This window comes from Chelonoidis abingdonii, chromosome 9 (genome assembly GCF_003597395.2).
Source record: "Chelonoidis abingdonii isolate Lonesome George chromosome 9, CheloAbing_2.0, whole genome shotgun sequence".
Lineage (NCBI taxonomy): Eukaryota > Metazoa > Chordata > Testudines > Testudinidae > Chelonoidis > Chelonoidis abingdonii.
The window spans coordinates 4,297,839-4,312,059 of NC_133777.1; the positions used below are offsets into that span (position 1 = coordinate 4,297,839).

A 14,221-nucleotide genomic window follows, 5' to 3' on the forward strand; every position below is an offset into this window, starting at 1 on the left:
CCCCAAACCCTTAGCAGCAGAGTGCTTAGTAATAATACTTCATACTTAGCCGTGCTTTTCATCAGAGGATCAGCTCCATTTTACTCAAATTCAATGAGTTTATCCTTACTGGCCAGGTAGAGTATGGAAGTACTATCCTGTTACTGATGAAGAAACGGAGGCAACAGGGGGCTTGTGTGACTTGCGCACGGTAACACCAGAGTCGTGAGGCAAAGGCAGGAACAGAACCGTGGTTTCCGACACTCAGTTTTGTGCTAGTCACAAGACCATCCTTTGGCCTTGTCACAGACAAGCCATTTGTTAGTCATTCATTCAGAAGGCCGCGGCAACGGAATTATGAAACATGGTTCTTGACTTGCCAAGGTTACATGACCCCACCGCCATCTCCAGATGCAAATAAGTGGTGCCACTTCCTTGAATCTCTATATTAGAACTGAGCTAATTTTCAGATGCAAATATATCTGCATGCAAAGTCAAATTTCATTTTTGGGCAGTACTGGCTGTATAATGGTGTCTGTTAAAGGAACACCCCAGTTTAGATAATTAGGAAATTTGGATCAGAGAAATACTAGCAAAAAGCCTCAACCATTTTTGATCATAAAGAACTTTTTACATCCGAAATGAGACTCTGCTTATCTTGATTACATATGCATTAAACCCAGTTGGTCTTCAGTCTGACATCCCACACTAACCACCCAACTTAAGCCTTTGACGTTATGTTGATGCTAGTCTCACAGGAAGGCTGGGAAGAGGTTTTCAACTTCTGTTGATTACTCAAATTTGGATAAACAGCTATAAAGAAACATTGGTCTTCAGAGAAAGCCAGTTCTTTATACACATCAGATTATACCATTATCTATAACATGATCCTCTCTGTAGAATTTGTCTAATCATCACAATTCATTAAAATGCAAGAGGCGATAAATAAGAATAGGCATGTCATTTACACATTCAAATTCAAGGATTTCCCTAGTTCTCCTTTTGATGATTTATTCAGCCCCAATGCGTTTCAGGAAACACACATCCTTGAGCCATCCTGTCAGTGCAATTGCACCCACAGCCCAGGCATTATTTTGTTTGAGATGCAGAGCTGGATTGCTTGGTTTCAGGGGTTTCAAGAGTGCTAAGGCACCAACCAGAGGCTATAGGGGTTGGTGGGATGACAGTGCCCTTAGAGAGGCAGCGAGGAAGGCAACCAGAAGAGTAGAGTACTAACTGGTGTGATGGGTAAATCCCCCTGGCTTGCCAGGAGCAAAGGCCCTCTCCCTGCTCAAGGACTCTTTCAGTGGTGACTGGCCCAGTGGTCTTACATTTCAGGGGGATTCAGTTTGAGGAAGTTCGGGTAGTACGGTTTGACAGGGTTCATTTAAATGAGGGAAGTACTTCTGAGCCTCATTTAAAAAAAAAAAAATCTACAGTTTTGCATTTCTGATGCCAGGATATGATTTGCATTGCAGTCACTTTGTTAAGGTGTGAACAGGGAGTTAAATAGTCAAATGCGAAGGCTAAACTTTTCTCCGTTTTTTCCCCAACATATGACAGCCATTCCAAATTCCTCTGGAAAGGAACCAATATATCACAGGCTGAAATAAATGTAATCTATTAAAAATATGCGTATCTGATGAGTTGGGAAAGTGTTAAATGAGAAAGGACTTGGGGAGGTGTGATGACCTGCCCCCCCAGACACTGGATTTAGTTTACAGCTGAAGCGATGGGTTGTGAGAGTTGTAAGAACATAGACTTTATGAGATGCCAAGTCAGCAGTCTCTGCTGCAGGTCAGGACCCATGTGCATTTGGGGAGGGGAAACTTGAATAGCCCCTACTTCTAATAATTTGCAATTTGAGGCCTATTCACTCAAGTAAACTTGGAAGGATTAGATTGTTACCAGTAAACATCAATTTCATTGCACACACAGACCAATGAAAAATATTTCTATCAATAATTGAAATTGACAGATAGGCAAAGGAAGAAATGCTGCTTGAGAGCTCAGAGCTGGATTCAAGGATATTTAGTTTGTATATTTTGACATGTGACGCTGACAATGTGTGTTTTAACTGTTTATAAAGCTAACTTGTTGAAATTCAGCATCTGCTCTCATTGTCTGACCCACTCCGCATAATTTCCTACAACTGTGAAAATTTAAATAAATACAAATGTTAAAAAAAAAAGATACCCAGTGAAAAGAATAAAAAATAAAATTCTGCCCAGCCTACTACTAAGCACCTACCATAATATTATTTGAACTAAACAGATGCACAGCAGAGGAGAGTACTACAATAGTTACCGTTTATTTAACGCTTTATACAAGGGGTTTAGATCCACATTTTCACTTTTTTTTAAAAAGACAAAACTTCAATAAAAGTCTTTTTGTAAAGAAAATAATTTAGCTGAACTTGGCACGAATAAGCAGTAAAAGCCATTATAAGCCTTAAATATGCAAAATAAAATACATGGATATGTCAACATTTATTCCCTTCACTCCCAACATGGAAAGATGTCAAAGAAATTGTAGTCAGACTGTACTTTCTACTGAATTAGATTTCTCTAGTTCTACATCCAGTTTTAAAGTCAACTGTTAAACTACACTTATGATAGCAATTCAAGTAACCCAGACTTGTTAGCACCCGTCAAATAGCCATCAACTGCAATACATCAAAAACCAGCTGAGTCTGACACACCTGAAAGTTAAAATTTCTGTTTACAAACTAGCTATTAATTTACAGCATTAGAATCATTTCTAGTTTCTGATGAGCACTTGGGATTGGAGAAATCCAGGAAAATGGAGAGTGGAGGTACTCATCAAAACAAGTGGTTCACATACATAATTAGATGCCACATACAGGAGGGATTCCAAAGGGCACACACTATTATCATAAATTTTTGCAGGACCATGAATGAACAGTTTCCCTTATCCAGGAGCTGTTTGCTCCCTCAGAAAGTCCTCTGCTGCTGACATCACAGATCTGCATGCATGTGTCATGGTAGAGAACATGTCTGTTGCTTTCTCGGCACTTCCACAGAATAAGCAGCCCTGTAGGTATGTTAAGTTATATTCCATGAAAGCCAGATTGCAGAGAACTGCTAGAGCATGCGCCAGCAAGAAGGGAGAAAGCATTAAGCACATTTCGGCTTAAACACCTCCTCCATTCAACACACAAGTCTAGGGTTGGATGGGATTTTTAAAAATGTTTGTAAATCAGCTTGTAGGCTGAATATTTTTACTGAGGGGAACTAACAAAAGGCAAGCAATTGGAAGGTGTTATACAGCAGGTTAGAGAATTCTTGAGACCCTCTAAGAGCATTACAATTTTTCCAAAACAGCTATGAACTTGGCAACTTCATGATCAGTCGTGGTACCAAGAGGCAGCTTCCGTAATCCCTGCACAGGGAAAAGAGGCGGTTAGAAGTTCATACTGAAAAGAATGGGTTTTTTTGGTTTTTTTTTTTAAAATTCTATAAAAAGAGGCATCTGCTCGCTAAAGCCATCTCCCATGGACGGGACAGCCAGCCTTATGTCTCCCAAAATACCTCCCTTCAGAATCCCTGACTACCTGCTGGATTAACTGCTCCCTTTGTGCCCTCCTCTCACTCAGACCCGTGTGCTTTCTTCTACCTGGTCCCATACACATGAATCTCTCCTCTCTCCCCCTACAGCCCACCTTGCCAATCTACTCTTTCCTCAAGATTACTTCTTCTGAAAGCCCTACAGAACTGGAACTCCCTGGAGAGATGTGTTCAACTAGATGGGACCAGGACCATCCTTCTCTACAAAAAACAAACCTTTTAGACATAAAAGTACCACCCGTCTTGTTAATGATGGGCACTAAACTTCATAATTCAGTTTGCTTTCTGTTACTCTCCAGTCTGCTTTGGGGGGGATTGTCTGTTTAGGCTGTTAGTTTACATACTGCCATCTGTCTAAGGCACGAAGCACGTTGAGCTTCAAACCCAGCCTTCGTCTGAGAGCACTAACAACACTATTTGTTTGGCAGAGGAGAAAACAGTCCATCTACCCCGGTGCGTAGTGCTATTCTGACCAAGCACTAGGAAATGCAACACATTGCAACCCTGCAGCCCAAGGAAAAGTCATCACCATGGCAATTCCTTCAGCATTAGAACCAAACAGCCTTAAATCCAATCTATGGAAAGAAAGATGGACAAGAAACCTCCTAAGGTTTCCAAGATTTATTAAGACCCACTAATTCCTTTGTATTGTTGCTAGCTTCAACCTAACTATTTTATTTCTTCCATTTGCTTACAGAGAATTTAACATGTGATGACAAATTTAACATTTGAGAACCACTGCTGGGGTCAGCAACCTGAGGTACAAAGACACTTACTGTGTTCAGGAAGTTGCAAAGATGCTTCGCCCACGGACACCTGAAAACAGATTTAGGTTCTTAATCCACTTTCCACATATGGACAGCCTTCTTCCCCATTTCAGCAGCTTCATAGTTAATGGACACCCTGAGAGTGTGACATTCCCAATATTTTGTTACACTTGCTAGTCAAATGCTCAAAAACTTCATGTCCCAAAATGTGGGAGAGGTCACCATTTAAGTCACCTTGACATTGGAGTACAACTTTTAACTTGGGCACATGTTGACACACAGTGCGTAAGAGCTAAATAAACTGCTCTGCAAGCTGATGGAATTCAATAAATATAGCAAGCTTGACAAAAAAAGGTGTATCCAGACCTCCCTCGTGCACGCATCATCTACATCATCAAGCTCATGAAAGCCAGTGATTAGTCACCCCATGTACAGTGGAAACAAAGCAAACGAGAAGCTCTTTAAGAAGCTGATAACTTAAGTGTCCCTGATTTCCTCTCAGAACAAGATTACAGGAAGTGCAATTGGAACGTTATGCTGCAGCCGTCTGCTACATGTTTTGCCTGTGAATTAAAAATCTGGAGCAGGCAACCTTTGTGTCTTCAGATACACAAACATTTAGCTACATTTTTTTAGGATTATTCAATTCTTAATGCCTAGTATGCCAAGGCAAAAAAAAATAAAAAAAGAACCCACATTCTAAAACCTTGAATGCTTTACGGCGAAATCTAGAAATAAAATATTGCAATCATACCAGACAAGGCTTATGCTTACCTGTGAAACCACTTTCTCTCTGTAACACATCTGAAGCATTTATAGCAATAACTTTATTCTAAAAGTACTGTTACGACTATTTCAGAAACCCTTCCCTCCACACCTAGTCACAGAGCAGATGATTGTCTCCAAATTTTATACACAACTTGAGGTTCCACCTAGTTTGCCTAAAATGGGACAGATCAAGCACTGGTGCACCTTTAGCTCCCACTAGAAGCACTTCTATATTAAGGATGCAAGACTCCACATCCAGTCCACGTGGATGAACTATTTGAATGAAGTGAGTCTTGCATGTTGTGCTCTGTAGTTTCTGTGAGCCACACTTCCTTAGAAAGGTGCTGGGCCTTACTTCAGCGTTTCATTGAAACATGCAAAAACCCCTGATTGCGCTCCATATTGTTGGAATTGTTGCGACTATTAGTGACCATCACTTTTCATTAAAATGACCAGATGGCCTTCTAGGGTCCATAGCTGCATAGAAACTGCCCCAGGTCAGGGACCCCATGTCTTCTGCACTTCTGGGCCAACTGACTCCTCAGGCTGCCTGACCCCCATAGCCTGGGAAGCCAACACAGGGAGCCAGCTGGCGCAGGAACCTGGCAGTCCCTGGCCCAGGAGCAATTGCCATGGGGAAACTGTACTGGAGCCACAAAACTTGGAAGCTGCTGACTGAAATCGACATGATTTTTGTCAATGTCACAGCTGAATAGCAGCTGTGCCTATTTCCTTTCAAAAACACATTTGCATTTCTCATACAATTAAAAACAAACCAAATCAACCCCCCCCCCCCAAAAGAAAAACAAACAAACAGAATTTCCAAGTTTTGGCCATTTAAAAAATGTTTCCATCTACTGCCCATGAAGTTGGAAAGTGCCTTGGACTTCAGACCAAAGACATTACCACTACACTGAAGACTTTATACAAGCGTGGTACAAAACAGAGCGCTATGCTATTTGGGGGACAGGTTTCCAGCTATGTTTTAAGAAAGTTTGCGTCTTCTGTTAACCAAACATTTGTGCAGTATTAAGCACTCCTAGAAACCCAGTAAAGTGATTAATAAGCTTTTCCTAAATGTATTTAGCTAATCAAAAATGGCTTCCACAGAGGATAAGCAGTGTCTACTAGTGGAAGGGACACCCACCTGTTTTCCCGAGACAAATAGAGAACTAGTAAATATTATCCTGGTCATTGGTCATGTTCCCAAAAACAGACTACAGACTTCTTTGACAATAGATGCCAGTGGGAATGCAAAAAAGCCAGAGGGACCCATCAGGTAACAATGCTTGCCACTGAAATATTGACATCAGAATAATTTTAAACCCGAAAATTTTTTTAATCTCATTAGTAGCTGTAACAGCAAGGATAAAATTGTGCAAAAAGTCTATAGCAAGACTGTGTGAATATTAATGGAATTCCGAGCAACTCATCAGTGTAATCTGCATTGCTATATTCAGCCTGGTATTTGACACCAAATACTCATACTTACCTATACAGGTTCTCACTAATTAAATGGATGATGAAGATGCCAATGGACTGCATCTTTCTATTTCTGCAAGTCAGGTACAGGCAGAGCAGTTCGCCCACATATTGAGGACCAAGTTTTTTCCATCTGAACAATAAAGAAAATTGGAGTAGCAGGTGATGGCTCCTTTATCTAGTTCTAAAAACGTTTGTGGCAGCATATATAATTTGGTTCGTTTGTTTTGTAGACCATTTCCTCTCTTCCCACAGAGTCTTGGATCAAAGACATTTCACCATGGAAAGAGGAGTCTATTGAGTAATGCAGCTCAGCTGCAGAGCCAGTATAACTTACATGGTGTCCTTGCCTGACTCTCATACAGCCACTGGTTGGAATACATTTTTCCCCAGTCTTAAAACTACTTCCCCATGATTGAGAACCACTTTGAAAGTGAAACCTTCACCCCGCATGCACTAGAAGAACACGTATCCAGTATGATAAGTCACTTGGCAATGCTTTAGTAGAGCCCTGTGCAAATACAGACTGTATATCTGCGGATGCGGATATCCGTGGCGTTGCAGGGCTCTAACAACTATGAGCGAGACCAGCAGGGCCATGACCAGCAACTGGGAAGAGGAACCGCAGTAGCAAAAGTAGCAGCATGTCAGGCCGCCACTTGAGGAAGGGACCCGTCTGGGAGTGTACGAGCTGCTTGCACACACTAGCGTGACCAGTGACAGCTGCCTGAGAGTCTTGTGCCCGCCCCAGTGGGCAGGGCAGGGGGCGGTACAGCCCTGCTGGAGGTGCTGCCCGGGCTAGGCGCTGGCCCAACATGCTGCTACTTTCACCGCTGAAGTTCCTGGCCTGATTGCTGGCCATGGCCCTGCTGGTCTTGCTCATTGTTGCAAGAGCCCTGCAACTCCACAGATATACATTTTGTATCTACGCAGGGCTCTACTCTTCAGGGTAGCTTTTAAAAAACAAGTTTGGTCATGTCTTACTGACAATTGGCTGGTTGTCTGTATCTCCCCCCCATCCCTCCAAACACACACACCCCTTACATCTCTGGGGGAGGAGGGGGGGAACCCCACAGCCTTGGCATTTAACTTTTTCCACAGATAAACAATCAGACCGCAACAAAGCGTTTACTCACAGATGCAACATAGTTGCCTTCTGAAAATTCAGATCTCTCAGAAGCAAGTTAATAGTGCCATGGAGAATGTGTTCTTCACAGGAAAGGCCATTTAATAATAACCTCAGAGCCCAGAAGTTATTCTAGTAGGTAAAGAGAAGAATAAGCTAGTGAAGGAATTCTATGCTACAGTACCTCATTTTAGTGAAAATCCCTGAAAAACAAACTGGTAAAGTTAAAATATAAAGAAAACAAAATATAAAACTTGACAAAACGTGCATAAAATTCAATATGCTGTTAATTGCATTTTAAGCATTGTTTTAATTTACTAGAGTTGAAGATTCCTAGGACTTACCCCGAAAGCCAGCGTTATTTCCAGAAAGGAACTCAAGTATGTAAGGTCATTTAGGAGCATCTGCTGCACTGCTTGCACTGTGAGGATAAGACAAGCCTCAAGCTGTAACTGAAGGAATCAGAAAAGATGTTAAGAAATATTTAAGGCCTGATTCTCCATGGCCTTGTACCCTGCGTTGTCACTGATAGCTGCTCACATCAGGTGTAAATTGCTGCCATTCTGATCTAGGAGACTTTGCACAGGTGTTAATGACAACATATAGTGCAAGACAGGAGAACCTCAGTTCACATTGGGCACTATCAGTACAAGGTGAGCTTGCTAAGAGCCTCTGGACAGACTGACTGCAGAATAGATGTTACAAAAGTCAAAGAAACAGAAGAGATCTAGTGACAGGCAATAAGACTTGCAGGTGGGAAGGGAGATCAGAATGCTTTGCACTTCGGTGGCATCCTTTACCAAAAAGATTCTCAAACTGCCTTACAAACTCTAAAGCTCACTGTTACGTAGGACAAGTGTTGTTACATGGACCAAGAAAATCCTGACATTTGAGTTACACAATTAGAAAAGTTAAATGTAATTTCCTCAGAGGAAATAAAAGGAGCAGCGTTAACCAGTTTGCTTAGGTAAATGAACATATCCTAATTACTGATAACTTTCATCATGTTCACACTAAAAATCAGGTACCATATACAACTCTCTGCTGTCTGATTATTAAATTATGGACAGGCAGGTTTTTGAATTATAGTAGATTTTACTTATTACCAATCTGTAAGTTGCCATCAAAAAGTTGCCTTATCCAGCAGCAGCCAGTTGAGCGGAAGGCAGGTTTGTGAGGCTACAGCCAGGGATGGAAGCACTGGGACATACCTCCCCGGGCTCCAACTCTGAAGCTGGGGCTTTCTTCCAAAGGAAGGTTCTCAATAAGTGGCATGCCTGTTGCCAATATCTGAATCCCATTAACATTAAAGTCAGTGGGATTGGACTGGTTCCCAGACAAATGTTGCTATTAACCAAAAGTTAAAAATTAGGGTTGCCATTAAGCTGCAGCCACTGTATCTAACTTTGGATCAGTTAGTTTGAAGACAACCCATCTTGCTTAAATTCATGGTCAAAATGCAGAGATTCTCAGACATTTTTTTGACAAAAATTCCTAATGGATCTGAAATAGAAGATGTTGACTTCTGCTGAGGCAAACATTTGCTGATTCTCAGCGTAAAGGGTAGTGTCCACTTTGATTCAAGCCACACTTGCCTCTCTGGTCAACTGATCCGAATACAGAAATTGAAGTCTGTTTATCCCTCTTTTGTAGCTGGGGGATATCGGGTGGAGAGAGGCGATAGTTGTCGAAGGTCACAGAGCAGCAGGAATAGATCCTGGGAGTCTCAGCACCAACCACTAGACTGTGCTAGGAATTCCTATGCCACTTCCTAAAGATTCTCATCCTCTCTCAAAAGAATTTAAATACATTTGAATTGAAAGACAGCGATTTTCAAACCTAATAGTGCAATCAAAATCCACTATTCAAAACAATCACCTCCCTCATTAACCATTACATACTTACAGGACCAGAAAATACATTTGATGGCAGAGAAACATTGACTTTTGTCTTCAGTTCATTTAGAAGAATGCACGATAGAGAAACCACCATCTGCAACAGGAAGTTATGACAGTCATAAGCAGAGCAAGAAAGAGCCCAAGTATTCAACAAATGTCAAACAGTGTCCCAAACTAAATTTTTTGGCATAGGGTGTTTTAATGTATTCAGTCCCATTTCTGCTTGCTAGGAGGTTGGTTATTAGATCTATGAGGAATGCTGCAATTGTACGGTCCATCCTCAGCAGTCCCCCTAAATGTGCTTGTGTTACTGGAACTGTGCTTCAGGTTTACTGTGTTTAGAAAATATTCTGTTATACAAATATTGACCTTGTGTTATCCCTAAAGCACCTCCTTGAAGACTAAATCCCTCCCTCTCTCCTGGTTTTATAATTATTCAATGCACTTCACAGCTAAAAGATCTGGAATCAGCACCAAGAAAAGTTAATTCACTATGGCATTTAAGTGTTATAGCCGTGTTGGTCAGGATGTTAGAGAGACAAAGTGGGTGAGGTAATATCTTTTATTGAATAAACTTCTGTTGGTGAGAAAGAAAGTCTTTGAGCTTACACAGAGCTCTTCTTCAGATCTGTGTAAACACGAAAGCATGTCTCTCTCGCCAATATAAGCTAGTCGAATAAAAGATATTACCTTGACCGTCTTGCCTCTCTAATGGGGAACTAACTCACTCCCATGCAGTTACCAGATAGTCCAATACACTATTTGTGTCCTAAGTCCAAAACACATTGGCATTTCCATATGAAAAGGTTAAGACTTGGCATGCAATGTGTTCTTTTGGCATGTGCCAAATTAAATTGATGGTGTAATATAACGTGGATCCATCCCAAAGACTCCAAAATGAGTTAAACCCCAAACTGAAGAAAATAATTAAACACAAGGCAAAAGCTTCTCCATCGCAAAGTGGCATCAGTTACCTCTTGGAAATCATGTGGTGGCTCTTTCAGTGAGACAGCATTTAGATGCCCATTTTTCTCCAGAGTAGTGCTACTGCCCAAAACCATGATGAGGGAGCTCCAGCATTTTGGCTGAAACAGAGTAAAACCTTTCAATTAACAAAGCCACAGACTTTCGTGAAGCTTGCTGAATCAGTCTTTAGATCGAAAGAAAAACTGAATAAGGTAAATATTATATTTTCAAGTAAAGACCAAAATACATAATATTTAGGATAAAAAAAGGTTTCCAGCATGGTACACACAACAAAATTGCAAAAAAAAGTCAACACTTTGTTTTATGTACCATAAACCAGAGTGAGACAGACAGAATGGAGGGGTTTCTTCCTGCGTGACTCTGTAGCGCTGACAGTGAAATGGTAATATCTGGCCTGTCAGCAAGATGTCACTAAGGCAGGAAGAGCACAGATATTTGCAACAGGGTGTCCAAGATACTAGTTTCAGAGTCACTGTGCTGACCACACTCTGGAGTTATACATTGGAGTATACGGGGCTTTGCTTCAAGTGAGGCACAATGGGAAAAAGACAAGGCCGCCTCCCCCTCCCTATCACACTACAACAAAAGGCTTCAGAGGTAGACCTTCAGCTGATGCAATTGTCAAGGCTTCATTGATCTCAATGTCATGGATCATACCATGGACTTCTACCCGCTGATGATCTGCCCATCAGAGACTGCTTAGTTTAAAAACATTCAACCATGGTAAATTTTATTTGCTTTGTTCTAAGTCAGGACACTGTGGTAAAGGTGGTCAACTTGACTTAGATTGCTTTTCCCTTTTACACAGTGTCAGAGGTGCCTGCAATTCTTCACCACTCCATCCAGCCCACGGCTCAGGTTCATAGGTCCTGGAGTTCCAGTCCTTTTCTCTTCAAATTTCTCTTAACAGTCTTTCCATCGCATCCTCAGTCTTTCATGTTTTCTCACTGTCCTCTTCCACTCGCGTGTTCTTTGGTGGTCATTCTCCCATTCTTATTACATGTCCAGCCCACGTCAATGTGCACTTTCCAGCCCAGAGTCCCAAATTCATCTTCCCCCTAATTTCTTCCATGCACATGGTCCACCCTCCACTGTCCATTGTCTGACAATCTTCTCAGTATATTATTTTCTATGACCTGTATCTTGTTATCTTCTACCTCCATGAGATCCACTGTTTCCAAACCATACATCAGGGAGGGAGAAAACAACAGCACAGACTTCTCCTTTCAAATTTGTTACTTAACTGCCTGTCCCACAGTACTCCTACCGCCCAAACACTGGGTGGTTCTTTTCAGTTTGAGATCTTTCTTGATGGCACTGAGCATACTTCCCAAGTACACAAGCCTCTTTTGATTCTGTTTCTCTCCTGAAATGTCAGCCAACAGCTCTTCTTCCACCTTCCTTCATTTTCTGTGTTTACCTTCAAACCATGATCTTCAAACACAGATGCCCACTCCAATACCATATTTGCCGAAAGGGCTAGACTGTCAGCATACATTCATTTTCTCTGTCTCCCCACAGGCTTGGTTCTCCTACTAATTAACTCTAAAATCTAGGATGAAGAGAAGTGGATTCACAGCACAGTGCTTTCGCTCAAGCCCATGGTCACCTCAAAACTCTCCAAAATTCCAATATTGTTACCACTCAACCCTCAATACAGCTCCATCTATCTTCTCCACATCTTGAATTCCCCCTCCCATTCATCTCCATACTCCAAACACCAGCTCCCACTGTAGGAAGTCATATGCTTTATCAAGATCAGTAACTGCTACAACGCCCTCCATTTATCATTCTTTCAAGCATCTGTCTCATTGCAAATAATGCATTTACAGTACTCCTTCCCTTTCTAAAGGCACATTGCTCCTCTCCCATATTTTCCTCCACCTTGCACTTTAACCTTGTCCCCAAAACACTTTTAAGGCCTTTAAAGGGTTGACTTAACATTGTCACGCCCTGCTCAGTGTTTGAATCATTTGCGCCATCCTCACCCCTTCCAGAGAGGCACAATCAATCCTGTTCTCCAGTCATCTGGTAGCCAGCTTACTCCATTACCTCCCATTGCCTTGATCATATCCACAGTTCTCTCCTTCACCAGCTACTTTATCATTCTTCATGTTATTCAGTGTTTCTTCTACCTCCTCTACAGAGATGGATACCTTTTGAGAGACTTTCCTATAGTTGTCAGCAGTGCCTGAATTTGCAGTTTTCTTCTCATTTAATGGCCTTCAGAAATATTTTTTCCTATTCCTCTACCACTTCTTTAGGGTTAGTCACTACGCAGCTCCCATTCGACTCAAAGATTTTTTCCATATTTTGTTTCTCTTTCCTCAAGCCAAAATTTCCTGCTACTATCTTTCTGTGCAATTCCTCTTTAGCCTCCATTCTTACCTGAGCAACTGACTTTTTAAGCTTGTGTATATGCATTTTAAAGTGCCATTATCACGATTCCTCAAAACTCTGAATATTTTTTCTAATTTGTTTGTACAGACTTCCATCATCTTATTCTCCGAAAGCACCTCCATCGCTTATCACTAATCATGTTACCTCCACTGTCTTAATGAAACATTCTTTAAACTTCCTCCATTCTTCCTTCAATGACTTCATTGCCATTGGCAAAGGATGAAAACAAGCCTTCCTTTACTTTTTGGCAGAATTCTTCCTTACCACCCTGCTTTCCCCTTTACATAACCACCAATACAATTTCATCTTCTTTCATGTCAACTCACTGAAAACTGGACTATATAAGGGGATATTTGACAAAAACAAACTGATGAGGTTCTAGTTCAACCAACCAACGCTTTGCACCATCTTGCTTTTTACAGCTTCATGGTGATCTCTTCTTTGTCACTGGACCCTGCTGTACCTCCAACAGACTGATCTCAGGGCTAAGAGCCAGGAACCCCCAAGTCTGACATTGATTAGTATTTGGTCTTGGGTAAACTGCAGCTTCTCTGCCTCAGTTTCCCCACCTGTGGAAAGGAGCTAATGCCTGCTGAGGTATTGAAAGGATTATCTTTTTGAAAATGTTTTGAAAATATAAGTACAATATTAAAGTTTGGGCGAAAATCTCGCATAAAGTCAGAAAAAAAAAATAAAAAAGAGGCTGCTCGTCATAAACAGATAGTTAAGGGTTAATGCCTCTTTTACCTGTAAAGTGTTAAGAAGTTCACCTAGCCTCGCTGACACCTGACCAGAGGAACCAATGGGGGAACAAGATGTTTCAAAAGGAAGGAGGGAAGTTTTCCTTTGTTGAGAGTTTCAGTTTCAGCCGGAGTGAAAAAGATCAAGGAAGGAGCCTCTTATCAGAGTAGTAAGTTTTAGAAAGGGATAAATAGGTTTATGTTTATTTTCTTTGTAACTTGTCTTGGTACCATTAAGGGAATTATCAAAATTGGGTATGTGGATATTTTTTTGTGTAACTAAATTTGTGCCCAGGGGAACATCCTCTACGTTTTAAATCTGTTGTCTGTGAGAGTAGCTGGTATGCTAATCTCTCCCAGAGGGTTTTCTTTTACCTTTCTTTTATTTAATTAAAAGCCTTTTTCTTAATACCTGATTGATTTTTCCTTGTTTTTAGATCCAAGGGGGTTGATCTGGCTCCACCAGGAGTTGGTGGGAGAAAGGAGG

At 41.3% G+C, this 14,221-nt stretch overlaps 1 protein-coding gene across 1 annotated transcript in view; it reads right to left on the bottom strand.

The window, feature by feature from the left end:
• Nucleotides 1-2,274: 2,274 nt before the first annotated feature.
• LOC116814795 (uncharacterized) overlaps nt 2,275-14,221 on the bottom strand; it is a 28,493-nt gene continuing 16,546 nt past the window's right edge. The window contains exons 13-19 of the mRNA XM_032762653.2: nt 10,582-10,692; nt 9,615-9,701; nt 8,054-8,161; nt 7,720-7,841; nt 6,594-6,716; nt 4,343-4,382; nt 2,275-3,381 (exon numbers count right to left, since the gene is read on the bottom strand). Of these exons, the coding sequence (XP_032618544.1) occupies nt 3,304-3,381; nt 4,343-4,382; nt 6,594-6,716; nt 7,720-7,841; nt 8,054-8,161; nt 9,615-9,701; nt 10,582-10,692 (669 nt within the window). The 3' untranslated portion in view covers nt 2,275-3,303. The remainder of the gene's footprint in view (nt 3,382-4,342; nt 4,383-6,593; nt 6,717-7,719; nt 7,842-8,053; nt 8,162-9,614; nt 9,702-10,581; nt 10,693-14,221) is intronic.